Below are 20226 nucleotides of genomic sequence, written 5' to 3' on the forward strand. Positions count from 1 at the left end.
TGTCTAAGGACTTATGTCTGAAGGTCAAGGTTCAGCAGGAGCATCTGCCCAGAGTCAAGGAATCTGTGGCCCACTCCCTCAAGGATTTGGCGCTCATATAGGATGGTGCTTCTAATGTTCTCACCTGCACGCAGGTCACCTGAGAAGTTGTTGGAAAGCAGCTTCTGATTCACCAGGTCTAGGGCGGGGTCTGGGATCCTGCATTTCCAGTAAGTTCTAAGGGATTTCCAGTGACCGCACTTGGAGCAACCAAGGCTTTCGCCAGAAAGTGCTCGATGTGTCCTGCCTTTCCCTTCCACTCCGCCATCACACACAACTGCCCAATAGCTAATATTAGCTCGTGCTGATGGAGTTCAAATATGTGCCAGGCACTGTGCTAGGACTTCGGTGGGTTAACTTACTGAATTACCTCGCAACCCAGCAAGATACATCCTGCGGCTGTCCGGGCTCTGGGTCGGGGCAGGAAGGCGGGGTGGTAGGGTGCACCTGGCTTTAAACAGAGTCTGGCTGACTCCAGGCCCTCAGCCCTAACCACATTACATAGCCTCCTGTTTCCTTGTTAGGTCCGAGCTCCTTGTCTTTAGAATGAAAATAAACTCTGATAACTGCGAATGCCTCTGGGGAAGGCGACTGAGTGGGTAGTGGGGGTAGGAAGGACACTTCCCGGTCATGCATGCCCGTTCTCCAGGTACCTTGTGAATGTTGTACTGTGTGTGTGAGACCTACTGTGATCGAGTGATGAGCACTTTGAAAAAAACTAAGCCTGTGGCCTCCATCGTCAGAGCCATATACCACTCGGGGGTCAGTATCAGACCGGTTCCCAGGGCAAGGGCATCAGATATCTTTCTCCAGACTGGGCATTCGGCATCATTGGTGAATTGACGAAGGTTCTTCAGGCTCTAGCCATAGCCTTCCCGTCCTCTTCTAAGACCCTCCCCACATGCTACTGCAGCAGTCTTCCTCAAACCTGAACCTGGGAATATCATTCCCTTGTTTAAATCGACAACACCTTCCTGGCTCCAGCCAAACCTTGGTGGACCCTCTCTCTACAGGACTAAATCTGAATGCTTTGGATGACACGTATGGATCTCCATATCCGGGCAGTAGGCTCTTGCCAAAGTCTCCCGGCTACCTCGCCCTTCCCATGAACCCCATATCCTAGTCATTCCAGATGACGCAGGGAGGGGGACTTCCCTGCCCCACTGTCTGGTTCATGCTGTTTCCTTGACCTGCTCTCCCGAGGGCACCCTGGCTGATCCCCTCCACCTTCTCTGCCTCCTTACACGGAAAGTAAATTCCAAGAAGCCAGTCTTTGGCTGCTGATGTCCCTTTTCCAGCAGCTGTGATGAGGCCTGGCACACAGAGAGCTTTCTGTAAGTGTGTGTGGAATAAAGGAATGAAAGAATTAAGAAACATAAAGGCACGGGCAGCCCATAAATGGATTCTGGGTCTTTCCCTGATATGCTGGTCCTTTCCCCTCTCCCTGAAGGAGAATTCATTTCCCCCATAATGTTTTATTCCTACCTCTCTGCTTGCATTTACCTTACAGTACAGCTGTGTGTTCGTTCAACTGGGCCGCTACTGTGCAGAGCCGTGTGGAGGCAGACTCTGGGTCTGATTCATCTGTGAGGGCCCAGGACAAACACAGCGCTGAGTTAGATCTCATTCGAGAGGCAAGACAAACATGAACAATCATTTCCCCCCACCCCCTCCAGTCTGCTGCCCCCACCACACTTGCAGAGCTGAGGAGGGGGAAGGGGGCGGGCGGGTGGTAAAATTACAAATTCCGTAAGTTCCCCTTTCTGCTGATGCTTGAAAAATTTATCTTTCTGAGTCAGCACAGGTATTTTGATATTGCCTTGAGATTTCAGGCTTTTTTTTTTTTTTTTTTTAAAGTGATGGCTTAAAAACAAGTGCTTTCACATTTACCATCAAACTGATGGTGTTGGGTGGGAAAATAACCATCATGAGAACCCTCCCTCCCTAGCTCAGGGCCCAGCTCTGACAGTAAATGCAAGGAACTCCCTAGTCACTGCCTGTCCATCAGCAGCTCGGAGAAGGTCCAGCTCAGGCCTGGCCTGCTCCCTGGAGGGACATTCTGAAGTGGCTGGCACTGATTACAGGGGTCCAGAAGCCCGGCAGCAACCAGGGATAGACTCTTGGTTGTCCTGAATTCCACCCTCCTGACAGACCCCTTACCACGGAAGCAAGTGGGCCCTCCAGAAGAGAGCCAGCCTCCCTAGAGCAATCCTGTGGCTAGAACATCATTCTAAACCTCAAGTCCACACCACCCATCACGGGGCAAAGCATCACTGCTGAGCCAGCTGGAGACAGTGGGGGAGGGCAGGCCAACAGGACAGGCCCGGAAAGGAGTGGGTTGCTGTAGCGGGTTGAAAATTGTCCTCTCAAATGTATGTCCGTCCACCTGGAACACCAGAATGTGACCTATTTAGAACTGGGGCTTTTGCAGATGTAATTAAAGAGGAGGTCAAAAGACAGGAAGGATTCTTCCCTAGAGCTTCAGAGAGAGCATGGCCCTGGGGACACCTTGATTTCAAGCTTCCGGCCTCCAGATCTGAGAGAGGAATGCGGGTTGTTCTAAGTCACCCACTTGGTGGTCATTTGTTCCCGTAACTTGAGGAAACCGATGTGGTCGCCAGGGGTGTGTCCAGGGATATGTCTGAAAGAAAAATTTCTGTTTTTCCATTTCTGCCTCTAGGACCCACTTCCAAAGTAGCTCAGGAGACAAGGGTCGCCTCAAGGGTGAGGTGAAAATGGTCAAAGGTTGTGCCGAGGAAAGAAAACAGCTGGAAAGAAAAAGGCATCTGTTCTTACTTTTGTTTAGGCGGGACAATGAGTTTTAGCTGGATTTTGTTGAGAGAGGAGTTTTCTAAATTCCTTTCTTCTCAGATTAGGGAGCCGTATATCTGTACACACAGCGGGAGGGCGGGAGGGTTCGGACAAGTGGACACAGCCCTTGGAAGGTGCCCTCGGAGATGCTGGGACAAAAGGCTGACAGAGTCAGGGCCCGGAGGGACACGTCTGCCCAGACTTCACACCTCCTGGTATCAGGATTCTGCCTGCACCAGCTGAGGGAAACCGTGAGCACAAATCTTTCCCCTGCTTCCATTTTGGGACGTGGAGAGTAGCCCAGCACCCATATACCAGTGTGGAAAACTCTGACACCAGCTCCCACAGGGGTAGGAGCAGAACCAGGCAGAACCAAGGACCCGGGATTTTCCTAAAACAATGTTCAAGTTATTGGATCGGAGGCAGGCCTAGGCAGAGAGAAAACTGTTACTCCCTACACAGTCCTCAGCTTCCTATGTGTGATGGAGAGCTCCAGAGGAAGACAAGATCAGTTCTAGAAAAACAAAAACAACAACAAAACCCATGGCTTCCATGTACGCATGCTTCAGGGAAGAAATATATGAATTTTCAATCCACTGTCAGGACAAATATCAGCTCAGAATAGTTTCTGCTCTCCTGGCTCAAATCATTGCACCAAATCCAGACCTTGTCTTTCTTCCTTGGGTCTCCCAGCATTTCCCTAACAACTTCAGCTTCCTGAAACTTCTTTCTGAATCATTCTGTTTCCTCCCATCTACAGTGGGAGAGTTGACGTTGGTGGTTCCCTGAATTTCCGGTCTAATCACCACATTCCTCTTTGCTCCTCCCCTGGCCTTTGATTTCCTTCATCTTTACCATGCAGGGGTTTTCAACTTAACCCTTCAACCACACATTCTAGCCGTACAACGCTGTGTCCATAGTCACTTGGACATGGCCACCTTCAGTGCCTTGTGCCCGCTGGAACAAGTGTTCTGATTCTTCTGGACAGTCTTGTTTGGAACCTCAGTCACTCAGGGTAGAAACAAGAGGTGCTTCTCCCTCTCTCTACTCAAAAAAGAACTGATGGCTTCAGTTTAGATCTAAAGAAGACCGAGCCCAACCAAGCAACCAATTATTAGAGATGAAGATTTAATTTTAGTAGAATACATGTTAACCAAAGCACAGGACCCTCGGCAATTTTTCAAGTAGCCGATCAACATCTCAACAGAGAACGAGAAGAGACCCATACTCCGAAGATGCAAAACCTTCCTGGGTTGGCAAAGACACCCTGACCCAAGAACAGACTGGATGGATTTGACCTCTTTTCTGCACATCTGCTGTGTGCCTCGCACAAGGATGAGTAAGCCTACCTAGGAAATTTTGCCTCTGCTGAGCAAAGCTGTCTCTGAATCTAATCGGGTACTATGCTGCCTGCTGGGTATCTGTGCCCTTCTAGAACTGAACTCTCTGGGGAGACATTTTCTAACCAGAAGCCAAACCTGGGCACAGCTCTCTCCTGCTACTTACAAGAGACAGATGGCAGAGAAGGGACTCTTCAAGCCCATGCTTACATTTTCTCCTGATTTTTCGGAACGACTATCCGAGACAAGTGACCTGCCTATATTTACATTTATATTCAGATTTTCCGTGTGCCCAATGCCATCTCAGCTGTGCCCCACGAAGCCAGGCTAAACAGACAAGGTAGGAGTGTCATAACCATGACACGTATTTCCTGTTTCTAAAGTTTACAAGAACTTGCTTTGTACAGTGTATTATTTTCAGGGCAGTAACAGTAATTGCTACTATGTCGGTTTTGATTTTGCTCACAAATTGTAAAAACTGTAAAGAGAGAGACTGATTTGAAAATGCTCTCCTAAAACCTGACTAAGGGTTCATTGCCTCCCCCCCCACCCCCCCGCCACCCCGTGTTATTCCATCTGAAATCTACATAGACATTTCGGGCTGTGGGAAGCAAACGGTGCCACACAACTCACCCCCCGCTTACAACCAATAGCAGGAATTCAGTCCAAGGCTCCCGTGGGCCCCGGGGAGGAGACTGATGGGCTCAAGGGGGTCTGGAAACCCCTGCAATGATACACAGAACCGTGTAGGTAAAACAAGATTTGGGGGAAGAAGAAGAAGCCAAAACTTTTCTCAACCCCAAAAAGCATTAGCAGAGTTGGGGGCTCTACCATTTTGCTCTGTGGCTGTGAAGATTTTCATCAGCTTGGACTGCAACTGTGAGCCTCCAGAACTCTGTGGGGTGGGCTGGAGGGCCCCTATGTCCGAGCAGCGCAGCCTACTGGAAGCACAGGCCCTTCACTGCACCCAGGAGGGAGAAGCCCCAACTCTAGAGGCAGCACAAGAATCAGGACACGGGGCCGTAAGGTGACCAGCCCACCGTCTTCTCCCTGGTCCTCTCTGGGGTGCCCACGGGCTTCTTCTGGATCAGGTTCGTAGGTATGACGGCAGGCTGTGTCTCCTGCTCTAACAGCTCTCCTAGCTCACGGAGAAGATTAGATCTGGAAGCTTGACGAGTCCAAGGGAAATCTAGCTCCGAGGAGAGGGTGAGGTTTAAGCCCCATTTCAGTGTTTGTGATGTTTACAAGGCAGCGCGACATAGAACACCAGGGACCTCCGAGTCAAGAGATACCCTCCAGCCTCTCACTTTACTGTGGAAGAAACGGCCTCCGAGGGGCCGGTGACTTCTCCAAAGCCACTTTCCATGGCGCTGCAGATCGAGGACCCGAGCCAGGTTTCCGCACTGATTCCATTTTCCTTTAACCTTCTCATCCAATCACCGTGTCCCCAAGACTGCAGAAAACCGAGAGACTCTTCAGAAAAGGAATTCGAGAAAAATCACGACCCTTCCCAACTCCGTTTCCCTTAGGATTTCATAACTCCTCGCCGACCTCCATATATACCAGGGCAAGGATGAAGGCTGCTTTTCTGACTCATTGTACTTGGCAGCTGAATATGATGGAGGTCTTCTCGTCTGTTGCGATAGCTGGTGTACTTGTCCTTAACCTTGCACAACCCCAAGTCCCAAAGGTGTACTTTTCTATGACATTTTACAGATGTTACCTGTATTAACATACGTAAAGCACTTAGCACAGTATCTGCCCCATTTTTAAAAAAAATTTTTTTAAAAAGATTTTATTTATTTATTTGATAGAAATAGACACAGCGAGAGAGGGAACACAAGCAGAGGGATTGGGAAAGGGAGAAGCAAGCTTCCTGCTGAGCAGGGAGCCCGATGCGGGGCTCGATCCCAGAACCCTGGGATCATGACCTGAGCCGAAGGCAGACGCTTAACGACTGAGCCACCCAGGCGCCCCAATATCTGCCCCATTTTAAGGGCCACACAGGGCTTAGTGATTGGTAGCAAGGGGAGCACCAGCTTCCCAGCACCTGAGAGGCACGAGGAACAGGCGGATCTGACTCACACGTGATGGTCCTTTGCTCACACCTTGTTTCCAGGCAGAGATTCCACCAAATGTACAAGAGGCCCTCGGCCCTAGGAAAGGACACATGTTATGGAAACCCAGTCCCTCCCAATAAAAAGATCCAACTGGCATTTTACCAACTCTACTGCTTTTCCAAGAAATCAGGATGGGATTGGAGCGCCAGCCGGCTGCAGATTCCTGGTCTCTGGGAGGGCACGGAACGCAGAGGAGCAGGTTGATTGACAGGGGTCACATTTCGGGGTGAGGATTTCCGACAAGTGTCCTCCACCTTCTTCTGTGTTATTGAACCGTTCAAAGCCTTTAAGTGACGCTCCTTTCTGGGCCACCCGGCAACTCCTAAAAATAAAGTCAAGTTCTGAAATATTCTAGCTTGCCCATTTCAGGGGCTATTTCAGGGGTGCTGCCCCAGGTGGTGTGGATTCGCTCTACTGAATGACCGAAAGGCTGAAGGACGCTGTACCCACAGCAGGGGGCTCAGCAGACACTGAGAAAGGGGGAGGCGCAGGGCGAGGCTGCAGCCGCCTGGGGTGGCCGGGAGAGGGGAAGGGCCCGTTAGACGGTTCCTGGAACCATGAGGAGGTGGAAATTGATGATGCATGTACAACTGGGGAAGAACATGGTGCTATTTATGTCTAGGTCAGATAAGGAAGAAAGGGCATTTAAGGAACATTTTAAAAGAAGCAGGAGTTAGAGAAAGAAAATTATCCACCCCCCAACACAACCCCCCACCCCGCAACATCCCCCCACCCCTCACCCCGCCCCTGCAACCAGCACACATCAGCCTCTGGCAGTATTCCCAGCTGAAGCAAGGATCCCAGTGGCTTGACCTTCCTGGCCCTGGGGCGTTGAACTTGGCCTTTAGAACATCGGCCTCGCCTTTGATGGTCCATCTTCTCACATTTCCCCATTCCCCTCCCCCACATCTTCAAGATCACCTTGCCTCGTGCCTTTTTGATCCCTTGGCACTTAGACCAGCCCCTCGAGTCCCCTTTCCAGGAGCCATACCCTTGCCCTTTGTGACATCAGCCATCATACTAATGTCTGCCCAAAGCCACCCACATGCCTCCAGAAGGTGTCCAAGGCCAACCTCACATGCCCTTTCCTCCATCCCCCAGCAATATATTTCCCTCTTGGATCCATAGGAGGACTTTTACCCACAGCAAACAGAATGGCCAACTCTGGCCTCAGACACGAGGACCTTTGCCATTCACTTCACTACAAGTGTGGGTAGAAGGTCTCACTGTTGTCCTAGTTGCTCAAGGACGCCCGTGAGCTCCCAAGTCTTTTCTCTCATTCTGCTCCACTGGCCGCAGCTTGTTGACTTCCATTTTTGTGCTGCTGTCCTCTTCCCGGCAAGAGGACAGCTCAACACCAGGCATCACCGCTTCATGACAGGAAGAAGGATTGGGAGAGGCAAGGTACCTGCTCTATCTGTGCCTTCTATAAGGAAAGCAAAAGCTCCTCTGTAGTCTCTTAGCAGAATGCCCCTTGTGTCTCGTTAGCAAGAACTGACCCCTTGGCGCTGTCTCGCTACGCATCTAGCTGTTTATGTGGTTTTCCAGCTTTGTTGGTTGGAGGTAGCAGGGGAGAAGGGGGTTGGGGATGCTGTTGAGTTAGTCAACCGCGATGCCTACACACGGCTCAGTAGAGAAGATACCCAAGACTGCAGAGAAATGTCCAAGAATCATCTGAGAGTTGATAAAAGTAATATAAGTGTGCAACATCGGGGGGGCGTCTGGATAGCTCAGTAGGTGAAGTGTCTGACTCTTGATTTCCACTCGGGTCATGATCTCATGGGTCATGAGGTCGAGCCCACATCAGGCTCGTGCTCAATAAGGAGTCTGCTTGAGATTCTTTCTCTCCCTCTCCCCCTCCCACACTCTCTCTCTCAAAAAAAAAAAGAGTGCGACATCTGGTCTTCATAAGGCAGGGCTGTATCCATGGAGTTAGAAGAGGAAAGTTAGGTGGTGACCTTGTTTCCTCTCCTGGAGCAGCACCAATAGCTAAAATCTATCCATTTGGCTGTTGGCTTGACTTGTCATAATTGTTATTTATCTTTTCCATGTACATCTTGTCTCTTCAGCGGGATCATAAGCTCTTTGGGAGGAGGGATCTTATCTCTTACCACCTTCTATTGTGAGTGACTAAGTTAGCCTCATGGACTTGGTTGGCATTGAGGACACTCTCGTTAATGAAGACGAGTGTAACTCTGAACCTCACGGGGCTGATGAAGAGACGTCACAGCTTTCCTAAGGGGTCCTCCTGGGGAGGCGACAGTTTTGAAAAGGCTGGCGAAGGAAGCAAGGCGTTTATAGAATGAGAGGGTGTTGCTAGAGAGGGGGCTGGAAAATGCAGTAGGAGCAGAGGGTAGGTTTTCAAGGGCAATACTGCTAAACGAGGTTTAGAAGTGTTACTAAATGTGGTCCACCATTTTCTTTCCTTGTCTTCAGTCATGTGTTTATTCAAGCAGCAAGTTATCGGAGCCCCTACTGTGGGCTAAGGTTCTGGAAATTCAGAAATGAATGACAGAGTCCCTGTCCTTAGGGCTTGTGAGGAAGCTGGCGAATGAACAGGGGGTCATGTTGCGTAACAAGGACCATTACAGTCTTCTACCCAAAATGTCTCGGGACCCCAGGACTGCTAGCTTTCACATTAAGCAGGAGTTCCCAGCCTCTTGGTGGTGTTTGCATGAACTTCTCTTGTTAGAAAACTCAAGTTGGAAAGGGCTTTCCAGCCAGACAGACTTGGCTTTAAATCCTGGTTCTGTCATGGACGACAGGATCTTGGGGGAGATTTCTAACCCGTGAATATCAGCGACCTCATGTGTCGGTTCTCAACGGACTGCCCCTCGGCTCGCCGTGCGCCCTTCCCTGCATGCTCACTGAGAAGGGAATTTCATTAACCATTTCTCAGTTCAAGGAAGCCCGGGGTGACGGTGTGAAGCGTTCTCAGCAGGGGGCGCTGGAAGGACACTGCGGGAGGAAGATGGTGCTTGGCATTTTCAGTATGGAGTGTGTGTGTGTGTGTGTGTGTGTGTGTGTGTTTTCACCCCACAGAGCCGGCCCAAGCACGGGGCTCAGAACATGGCCCATCTGCTACCTTGTAGGCCTGGCCTAGGCAGGATCTTCCTGCAGGCCACTCTCCTCGGGAGCCAGAGCTCTGCATGGCCCCCTCTTTGCACCCACATGTGGCCCCAAATACACTGGGCTGCCATTCCCTGTCTTTACTCCTGCCACATGTTGCCCACCCACTGTGAAGGCCCCAGCGCCTGCCCCTGCCAGGGCCTAGACCACTGCTGCCTGCCTCTGAGCTGAGTGCTGACTGCCTGCCCCCGGCCCACATGTGAAAGGGTGGTCTGTGGCTCACCCAGCAGTTCCAGACTGACTCTGGTCTGGCTAACCCAGTTCTCTGTCATCTGGCGGCCTGTTTCAGACCTTCTCCAGCGAGGTCTGAGTAACTAAAAAGCTGCCCTTCCTGGGTGCTTAGAGCACGGTGGGGTCTCCCCTCCCGCTAGCTGACAGTTACTCTTCTATGCAACTAACAACTGTAGATTTCAACCACCCTTCCTGGAGGTACTGTGTGGTTGCCGTCTCCTGACTGGACCCAGGCCGTTCACCTCATCTGTGAAGAAGACACGGTAGCATCAGTCTTTCCGATTTACTTGACCACTGAAATGAGAAAACCTATGTAAAGTCCAGGGCTCACAACTCTGCTCACCAGGGCCGCTCAGCTTTCTCTCGGTCCTGGCCACTACTTTCTTTTCACAGACAACAAGGGAAGCTAATGTCAGCCAGAGTCAGGGATTCAACAGGATGGTGCCTGGTGCCGACAAATGTGTGGTTAGCCCTGGAGGAGGAGACTGAGGGTCAGAGAGGCCCAAGAGGTTACTTGGGGTCATGTATACAATACTGTACTGAGCTGAACTCAGGTGCCCAGACCTCGGAGTCCACACTTCTCCCACTGCACTGGGCGTCCTCCTGGAACCCCAGACCCACCCCATCTTTTCATCTGAGTGAGAACAGCTTTCTGGCCACCAGCGCCTCTTGAGTTTCAACACTTACTCTGTAATGAGAACAGCCGAGCGGCAGGAGAATCACTTGCCGGGGTTCTTTCACAATGACCTCCCTGAGAGATCTCCTCCTAAAAGAAAGGCCTGACTCATTTGAAAGGTGTGAGTCTGTGGTTTCGCTCTTTCTCTGAGTCAGTCTCTGAATGAGACCCAAGAAGCCTGCCCTTGGAACTGTGTCTCAGCCTTGACGAGCAAACACTGGGCTGTTAAAAGTTCCACTTTGAGAAAATCCCATTGTTTCAAATAACATTTATGGAATTTCACATCAGCAGTGGACTGTTTGTGTGGCTTGTTGCCTGGACATAATTTCCAAAAGGCCAGCAGTCTTTGTTATGCTCACTGATGCTTCCCTGGTGCTTAGAATAGAACTTGGAACGTAGTAGATGCTCAGTAAACGTTTGTTGAGTAGATGAATCTACACAGTCAAGGGTTTGCCATACTTCTTTACCTATGTGGGGCTTCACTCGGCTATTTTAAAATGGGACTTCATTTTTAAAGCAAGAGAGGGGAGGAGAGAATATACATTAACAGGAACATGACTGCTCTGGAAATTAAGGCAAGATACCGTGGTTATGCTGATGTATCTCAATGACCAAACTCTCCCTGATCAAAACTTATTTGTCCTGTGACTCATTCACTCCACACACCAGTGTCTTCTAGGTGTCAGCCTATAACTCTGGTTTTTTTTTTGGGGGGGGGGGTAATAAACAATAATGGGTGGTTAAAATCCCAGTAAGTAACATAGGGCTTTTTAGTGGGAGCCCTTTGGGAAAAAACTGTCCAGTACCTGGCAGAGAGTTCTACACAAGGCAGCTACTCCATAAATGTCTGTTGGCACTGAGGATAATGTGATGATGACAGGATCTTAAAATAAAGGACTGACACCGGTAGCAAAAATTCAGGCCAGGGAAGAAGGTTCAGGAAAGGGTCGTGGTGTTTTTAACTGGACAGTCTGCCTTCATTTCTCAAGTCATGCCCAGGAAGCTACCCCAATTTTCTTTCTTCATATTTCAGTATATTTGTACTAATAATCTCATTATGAAAAAAGTGAACGAAAAAGGCAAATGGAAAGAGCATAGAGGTTCAGGTATAGAGGTGAAACCATACACATCTTAAACTTCTTGATACTAAGAAGAAGAAAAAAAAAACACACCCTTGCTTTGTGTTTCCCAGAAGTGATCTTCCTTGTTTTCTCTTTTCCATTTTAAGGTGATGGGGGATACAGAAAGAGAATAAGTACATTTTTCTTTTTAGAAACACCGGGATGTGATTCAGTAGTGCCCCAGCTTCTGGTTAAAAGACTTTTTAAAAATAGAGTTTTCCCAAAGTCAGGAGCAGACGGGAAGTCCAAAGCCCTTCAGCTTGGAGAGGTTTCATGGGTGATGTTGGCTTGAGCTCCCTGATCGTGCATGGTTCATTCATTTACTCCTTCTTTCAACAAGTGCTCATGGTGCACCTGCCGGGTGCTAATCGCTGTAACTAACAGCCTCGAAGACCACATAGAATGGGAGCTCCTTCCCGACTATGGGGCAGATTGCCTGTGCTCTGTCGCACTACCAGGGACACTCCCTGATACGCTGGAGGCGGTCAAGAAACATTTGTTGAATCCAAGATGGTCCCAGCCCTCAAGGAGTGGATAGTACAGGAAATGATACTGAGTTTCTTCTTGCTCGTGAGGCCCTTTTATGCCAATAAGTTCAGAATTAAATGAACGTCAGGGTGGGTTGAAGGAGGAGAGATGAGAGGGAATCACTGGTGACAGCAGGTAGCCTTGGGGGGGTGTCGGGGCGGTGTGGCTCTGCTGGTCTCTCTCCCACTGGTAGTACGTAAAGGGATTGACTGCAGGGCAGAAGACCCAGGATTCTCCCGTGCGGTTTCTGGGAGTGAGCCTTGGGACTTGGAGCCACACTGTGCCCAGAAACATTCCAGGTTGGCTTTGTTATGCCCTGGGAGACTCTGTCTCTTCTCCTTTATAAGCCCAGGTATCAGTTTCTGTCCTATCGAAAGGGGTTGCTCTAAAGCAGGGTAGACGGAGGTACTTGCCAAAATGTAGCAGCAATTCCCTTTTTGTTGCCTGGGCGTGATTTTGACGTGTGTTGAAATAATTGATGAAATTCAAGTTGTAAGAGATAAGAATGTCGTCTAAGATCTTGTTGCTTCCTTCAACAATAACCGGTATCATACAAGAGTCAGGGTTTACTCCTCACAAAGTGAGTTTCCTCTCTTCTTACTGCCCTCCCCTCCCTCTCTCCCTTCCTCCATCCGTTTCTCTCTCTGTCTCTTCCCTGAATCTTCTACTTCTCATGGGCATGGTCCGCCTGCCACGGGACATCCGTTTTAAAGTGGAAGAGGCATTGTAGAATTCTATAATCCTCCTGGGGCAGAAACAATTGGAAGCGCTGGTGACCCGACATAACCCCGTTACTTCATTAGAAACAGGTTCAAAGGACAGGCCTTTCTCTGTTCTTTAGTAACATTATTAGCCATTACTGGGGACAAAGTTTATTCAGTGCTACTTTACAAGCCTTGTATATTTCATTTGTTATGATCATGTGAAATGTATCTTTCTGGAGAGATGCACGCAAGCTCTGGTGGCTTAACTTGATCAAAATAGTTTACATTCAGTTTATTTCTGTCTTTCCTCCTGAGAGACAAGAAGGCATCATCCGACTGTCGGAAGGCTTTTTGTTTAAAATGGGGAATTTGACCAAGGGTCCCCTGGAACATAGTTGCTTAAATGTGCATTTCTCCAGGAAGTCTCTAATAGCTAGAGAGGGTCTGGGGACCGGCGTTTAGATTTCAATCATTCCTGCTTCCCCTCTTGTCCATTATTACAGTCATCGAGGATTAACATTCTTGGGCTCACAGGAATGCCCAATTGTGGGCTCTCCTAGGAACAAGTCTATTAATATCACTTTCATCTTCCTAGGTGCAAATTCGGGAAACAGTCAGGGAGAGAGACTTTCTCAGCCAGCTGCCAGCTTTCTCAGATCCTGCTGGGGAAGAGTCTGCATTTGCTGAGACCACAACAAATTCCTTCCCCAACGCAGGAGGGATCGATGAGGAAGACACATCCTTGGCCCGATACGTGGAGCTAAGAAGCTGTACTCAATGTCCACAACACGGAGAAAAGCAGGACAGAAAAGACCATGCACTTGGAGGTTCCTGGCCAGAACCAGGATATGAGCTGAGCATCCCAGATGCCCATAATGAAAATACATCCCTCCGGGAGCTGTCAGTGCTTCTCCCCCAAGAGGACAGTGCTGACCCCTGGGAGCCCAAGGCTCTCTCTGTTGTTTCCCCGGAACCCGAAAAGCCCAGACTCACCCTGGAAACTCCATGCGATGAGCCAGGGGGCAGGGAAGCAGCAAGTGTGTTGGAGCATCTTGAAGCACGAGACCAAGGAACACGGGACACAATGGATTCTCCTGCTAGAGCCTCAGCTGATAGATATTTGCCTCCGGAAACTTGCTCCACGGACTTAGAGCCGGCGGAGATTCAAAGCAAAGTATCTGATTCACGTTCTCCTGATAACGAGACGCCGGGCATCCTCTCTCATACGCAGCATTCTGAGCTCCCACAGCACCCGTGCAGGAGCAGCAAGGGGGGAGACTCTGCCGCGCCGCCTCTTTTTACCAATACTTCTGCCTGGAACATTTCGCAGAAGGCCAGCGAAGGAGGCACAGGGGAAAATTTAGCAGAGACGGAGAATGTCACCTCCGCGCTGGTCTCTGCAGTCCAGCCTGGCCGGGAGAGGCCAAGCCCCGGCAGTTCCGGACGGTTTGAGGAAAGACAGCCGCTGTGTTCTGACAACAGCTCTTCTGTGCAGTTTCCAGAAGGCGGTGACGAGAGCCCCAGGACCCGTGCCCCAGGCACTGCAGACACACCAGCCGGAAATGGTTCGGTGGTGATGTTTCCTCCTGAGAAGCCGGTGTCTTTAACTGCTAATCTTGAGGGTCTTCAGGTGACCAGGGAAAGTGGGGACACATCGACCGTTACTATGGCCACCAAAGTCCACCCAGCCAAATACCTCCCTGTTTCAATCGCGGAGGACAGTCACCCCAATGGTCCCAGGGAGAGTTCCCCTCAGGCTCTGGAAGGAAATACTTGCCAGCTTCCTTCCAATGCACAGTTGGGCCATATTTTTAATTATTCCACAACGGCATCTCTAGAAGAGCCCTTTGGCCTGGCTCCCGGGGGGCCAGAAGTCCACATCCACGTTCCTCAGCTCCCAGAAGGAGAGGGTTTCTGCCGCACTTCCCCTCTTCAGACTGATAACCATTCTGGAAATAAGAGCCCGGCCATGGACGGAGCAGGCCGGAGGAGCCTCGAGGAGCATTTCCAAGACAAAGAAAGTGAAACAACACAGAGGATCCAGCCAGAGAGCTTACCCCAAAAGAGTTCTCCTCCTGAAGATGATCTCCAAGAAAGCTGGCCCAGGATGCCAGTTGCCCGAGGGCAGATAGACCCAGTGTCGTCGGACTGCTTATCAGCAAACTCCAGGGAGGAGAGAGGACAGAGCTCAAGCTCGGGGACTAGCGTGTGCAAGGCAGCTGAAGCCGCTGTGGAAGTTGGAGGTCAGGCTCCAAGCCACATTTCTCCTCTCTCTAATATCCCACTGGAAGAGTCCAGAGGGAGCAGGCCAGGACTTTGGGAAACAGGAAGCAAGCTCAAGATTATAACTCTGGAAGCTTCCATTCCAGAAGTCTGGCCACCCAGACAACAGCCAGGTTCCGAGTCCAAGGAGCTGGAAGCGGGTCCTGACGTTCTCAAGGCTCACAGCCCTCAGGCTGAGTCTGGCTCAGCACTTGCCATTGACAGAGAAACGCTCGTTAGTGGAAAATCAGCCAGCCGTGCATCCTGGAGGAGGCTTTCGCCTGAGTATTTGAGCCAACCCAGACTCCTAGAGTCATCAGTGGATCCTGTGGACGAAAAGGAATTAGATGTCGCAGATTTGCTATGCGAGCCTTCGAAAACTGGAAAGAGGGAAAACGTTGACGGTGTGAGCCAAAGCCAAGAGGGCCACCGAGTCCAGGCGGATCACGCTGCTTTCTTTAAACGGTTTCTGACCCGCCTGAAGGTCGTGGAGTCCTCTGTGGACCCCACGGATGCGGCAGGTGGGACGGTGTGTGCCCGGGCTGAGACGGCGGGGCCTCCCGCGCCCTCCGTGTCTGTTGTCAGCGAGGTCAGTGAACAGGATGCTGGGCCCATGGGCCAGAGACCGGCCGTCCAGCCCGCCGTCTTGCAAGTCCCGAGTCCTGACGAAGGTCAGGGAGCACGTCCCCGGGCGCATGGAATCGGCCAAATGCAAGAGGGCAGCGACAGAAGCTCGGGGGAGGCTGAACGCAGTAAAAACGACAAAGCAGAGTCTGTTTTCCCCACTTTACCTCTTTCTGATGGGCCTGCAGTGATGACTCACACATGTGTTGGAGCGGATATTCGCGACTCCTCGGGTCAAATTCATGACGTCTCTGAGAAGGGTGTAGTGGGGCCCAGAAACCACCCCTACACATTTTCTGACTCAAAGGACAGAGGAGCCATTGAGAGTGAGTGTGGGAAACATCCACCGTCTCCCAGTGCTCTTACTCGGTTGCCTTTTACCGCCTGTCCTGAAGGAAACATCACAAACTTTTCAGAAAGACACAAAATCCAGGAACCTACAGGGGAGGAGCCCCGCACCGGGGAAGCCACATCCACCGGCGCATCGGGCTCGCCTGCTGTGACCTTGGCCTCCACGGCAGGTGGATGTGTGTCGGAGAAAGCTCCCGAGATACTGCCGTCCCCGTGCCAACAGGGCTCCAGCCTGGGCTCTGGGCAAAAACCCAGGGACGAGAAGCTCGGGCACTTGGCTGCCCAGACCCTCAGCTTCCCCAAGTCCCCCGCAGCAGGGAGTGGCTCCGGGGAGGTCAAGAAGCAAGAGGCTTCAGGGAGAGGACCCATAGCTGAGGGCGTGAAGAAGAAACTTCTGTCCAGGGTGGCCGCCCTGAGGCTGCGTTTGGAGGAGAAGGAGAATGTCAGGCGGAGGTCGAGCCTTCTCAGAAGGACTCCTGCACCCCAACCACCGGCATCAGGCACAGACGAGAGACAAGACGCGGAGGAGCCGCCTTGCAGAAGAGACGGAAAAGGTGAGGCTCCGCGGCTGTCGCGGTTAGCGTTTGGGCTGGCGAGCCGGAGGCCCAGCTCCTGTATGCAGATTGCCGGGCTCTACCTCCAGAGTTTTTGATTCAAGTTTCGGGCTGGAGAAAGTGGCTTCTTTCTTTCTTTCTTTTTTTTTTTTTAAAGATTTTATTTATTCATTAGAGAAAGAACACACAAGCAGGGGGAGAGGCAGAGGGAGAGAGAGAAGTAAGCTCCCTGCTGAGCTGGGAGCCCAATGCGGGGCTCCACCCCAGGACCTGGAGATCATGACCTGAGCCGAAGGCAGACGCCAACCATCCGAGCCACCCAGGTGCCCCGAGAAAGTGGTTTCTAACAGGTCCCCAGGTGATCTCGAGAGAGAACCGCTAGAAGAGGCTGCCTGGAGGTAGGTTTAACCAAGGGAGTGTGATTAAGATGGCTTTCTGTTTAATTATCCTTTAAAAAATATTTTAAAAGATAAACAGAAGCATTCATCAGTGTAGCTAATTAGTATAATTAAATAGACCACACACTAAGCAGGATTTACAGAAATAAACATTTAGGTACAATTTGGGACTCTCCTCTTTAATTGGTGATTTTCATTAAAAACAGCTAAATTGAATCCTGGATTTTCTTCCAAATGTGAACATAAAATTTCTTTCCAACTTACCCTCCTCTTTGTCTGAGTCTAAAGTGCCCTGGGGACTCCGTTCCAGGTTTCAAACCAACTGAATCTCAAAGCGCTATAAATGCTGTCATCACTGCTTTGCAATGGGAGTACTGCCTCAACCCCAAACTCCACCCCTTAACCCGAATTTTAGCCTCTGTTATTTCAGAGCTCTTCTTTCCCTCCCCATGGGTGGGAGGAGTCAGAAGAGAAGACTCCGCAGCCAGTGATGCCATCTGCGCATGTGGGATCTTGATGCTGGGGGCCCCCTTAACGCTAAGGGGGCTTTGCTCCTCCTGTCAGAGTTTTCAGACCTCCACACTGATGCTCCTTATTCCTGTGGACACCGCGGGCCCTCTGCGCCTGCTGCAGGCAGGATTCAATACAAGACTCCCTTCAGAACGTTTGGGGGCATCCAGCCAGCTCTCTAGGAGACATGTTTTAAAACATTTAAAGTTGGGGGGCGCCTGGGTGGCTCAGTGGGTTAAGCCGCTGCCTTCGGCTCGGGTCATGATCTCAGAGTCCTGGGATCGAGTCCCATATCGGGCTCTCTGCTCAGCAGGGAGCCTGCTTCCCTCTCTCTCTCTCTCTGCCTGCCTCTCTACCTACCTGTGATCTCTCTCTGTCAAATAAATAAAATCTTTAAAAAAAAAAAAAAACATTTAAAGTTGGGGCACCCAGGTGGCTCCGTCTGTTAAGTGTCTGCCTTCAGCTCACATCATGATCCTGGGGTCCTGGGATCCAGTTCCAAGTTGGGAATCCCAAGTTGGGAATGCTCAGTGGTGAGTCTGCCCCGCCCCGCCCCTCCCCAGCTTGTGGCTCTCCTCTCTCAAATAAAGAAAAAAAAAAAAATCCAAAAACCCACATATTTAAAGAGGATGGAGCAGTATTTTATAAGATTTCTAAAGTGGTTTCAGCCCCAAGGGAAATGTCTATTTGGAATCCCTGTCCGTGGTTTTTCGAGTTTCTGTAGGAACAAGGACGCTGCGGGTAAGCGCGGACTGGTGGAGCTTGTGCTGGGTGTCCCCAAGACCCCCTGGGTCAGCGCAGTGCTCTTCTGGGAGGGAGGCTGCGCTCTCAAACCACAGACCACGCAGGGAAGGAGTTAGTATGTGGGGGGGTGCTGTGCCTCACATGACTCAAAGAAATAAAACTGAGTAACCTTTCCTGGGGACATTCAAAGCTTTCTATTCTAGTCTTTCCACCCGACACTTGGCCAGAATACGCACAGAAGGAAAACCCAGCCACACTCCCAGGCTTCCCTGTAGCTCCTTCATCTCCATCTCTCCCTTCCTCCCACCCAAAGAGAGGTCCTTTCGGAAGCCCCGAGACCTCTTGTCCAAGCCAGCTTTCGAGCTCTCCGGGACCCTCATTTCGTCCTGCTGCCCACTGTGTGCCCTTCCCTCTGTCCCCCCAACTTTCTGTGTTCAGAACTCAGAATGCGCAGTGGACAGGGTTGGCTGCTTTAGGAACATTCAGGTATCCACAAATCATCATGAAGGCTGCCCCTGCATAAGTGTTGGAAGGGCCCTTGAGGAATTAGGTCCCAGAGGAGGAGGCAGGCTGGGTCTGGACCGAGAGTTTGAGACCAATGGCCTCAGGACCTAGCCCAGCTAGCCCCATCGGCCATTTGCACTGAAATGGAGGTCGCCATCGATAAGCACTTGGTATGTTTTCTCTCTCCCATCATATTGTCAGTATCTTCAGCTACTTCCTAGTTGGGGGACTTATTCCCTGATCAGCCCATTATCACTTTCTGGGAAGAAAATAAGCTTTTAAATGTGCATTCTGTTGCCCACATGTCTGTTGGCGTCAAGGAGGGAAGAGAGGCACCTTTAATCCATTGGCGCCTTCCAGTGGCCAGTGGGATTCGCGGGAAAGGGGCAAACAAAGCGTCAGCATCGAGGACTTCTGGCTTGGCGGTGGATTACGTCATGTTCTGGGTTACCACAGCTGCGGCGTTAGGGAAGTCGGTTTGCAGAAGATTAACACCAGGTTTCCAGTAACCTTATGGCCCAATCACTCTGCCCACCTGGCGGGGTCCGCCGTCCGTGTCCCGTTCTAATGTCTGTCCTGCCGCCCAGTGGCTGGCCTGAGTAATGACACACTTCCCCATCCGGCAGTGCGCTCATCCCGGGTTTAATTAAAAAGGCGATGTTCAAAGAGCTCAGGCTAACCCCCGAATGGTTTCTTGCTCGCTCCTATTTCATTCAAGAAGATGCTTCTCTTTTGCTAATGAAATTGATGTCAGACATCACTGCACTCCGTTAGGATGTTTTCAGCCAAGACAATAGATCAAGGGGAAAGATGGATGAATGTCATTCAGAGATAACCCACCCATCTGGATTTTATTCTGCTCCTAATCCCCAGCTCTGATTTTGACCTGGACCATCTGGTGATCCTTTAAAAGCATCTCTATTTGGCCCAGGTTTATAGGCTAGGTATCCCCAGCCCCCCACCCTCTTCTTTAAAAAAAAAAAAGTCTCTCACATTCTATTTCACTTTGTGCATTACAGAGCTCACTCGTGGAGTGTTTTGTAATGAAAAATGAGGTGGATTAGTTCATTTTTCTGACTGTTTAGGTATGCCACTTCTCCCCTCAGACACTTGGCTTCCTCATCCATGAATGGAGGGTAATAGTTATTATCCCAATTTGGGGGATTGTTGTTAGCATGACATGTGATACAATGGCAAAGTCTCTTCCCCACCATGAAGTCTTTCTTTGCAACTGTTGTAAGAACACTGACCTGCAAATCTCTCCTTCACAGCTCCGATATTACTGAAAAAGATCCAAGCCGAGATGTACCCTGACCACTCCGGGAATATTAAATTAAGCTGCCAGTTTGCAGAAATTCATGAAGACTCTACTGTCTGGTGGACGAAAGATTCAAAGTCAATAGCCCAAGTACAGAGAAGGTGCGCTATTTGCCCGATCACTTTTCACTGCTGTTGCGTGTTTCACAACGTAGTTCTAGAAGAAAATTATTATAGGAAGTGAAAAGGGAAACTGAAGTCGAAACCCCACACCCAAAGTATCCAAGACGAGTAAGTAACCGAAGACAGATGTCTAGACAGAG

At 50.4% G+C, this 20226-nt stretch overlaps 1 protein-coding gene across 5 annotated transcripts in view; it reads left to right on the top strand.

The window, feature by feature from the left end:
• ALPK2 (alpha kinase 2) overlaps positions 1–20226 on the top strand; it is a 116537-nt gene that overhangs the window by 63934 nt on the left and 32377 nt on the right. For all 5 annotated transcript variants that reach the window (XM_032310529.1, XM_032310527.1, XM_032310528.1 and 2 more), the window contains 2 exons: positions 13295–16490; positions 19918–20065. In XM_032310529.1, coding sequence (XP_032166420.1) covers positions 13295–16490; positions 19918–20065 — 3344 coding nt within the window. The remainder of the gene's footprint in view (positions 1–13294; positions 16491–19917; positions 20066–20226) is intronic.

Source organism: Mustela erminea, chromosome 13 (genome assembly GCF_009829155.1).
Source record: "Mustela erminea isolate mMusErm1 chromosome 13, mMusErm1.Pri, whole genome shotgun sequence".
Classification (NCBI taxonomy): Eukaryota; Metazoa; Chordata; class Mammalia; order Carnivora; family Mustelidae; genus Mustela; species Mustela erminea.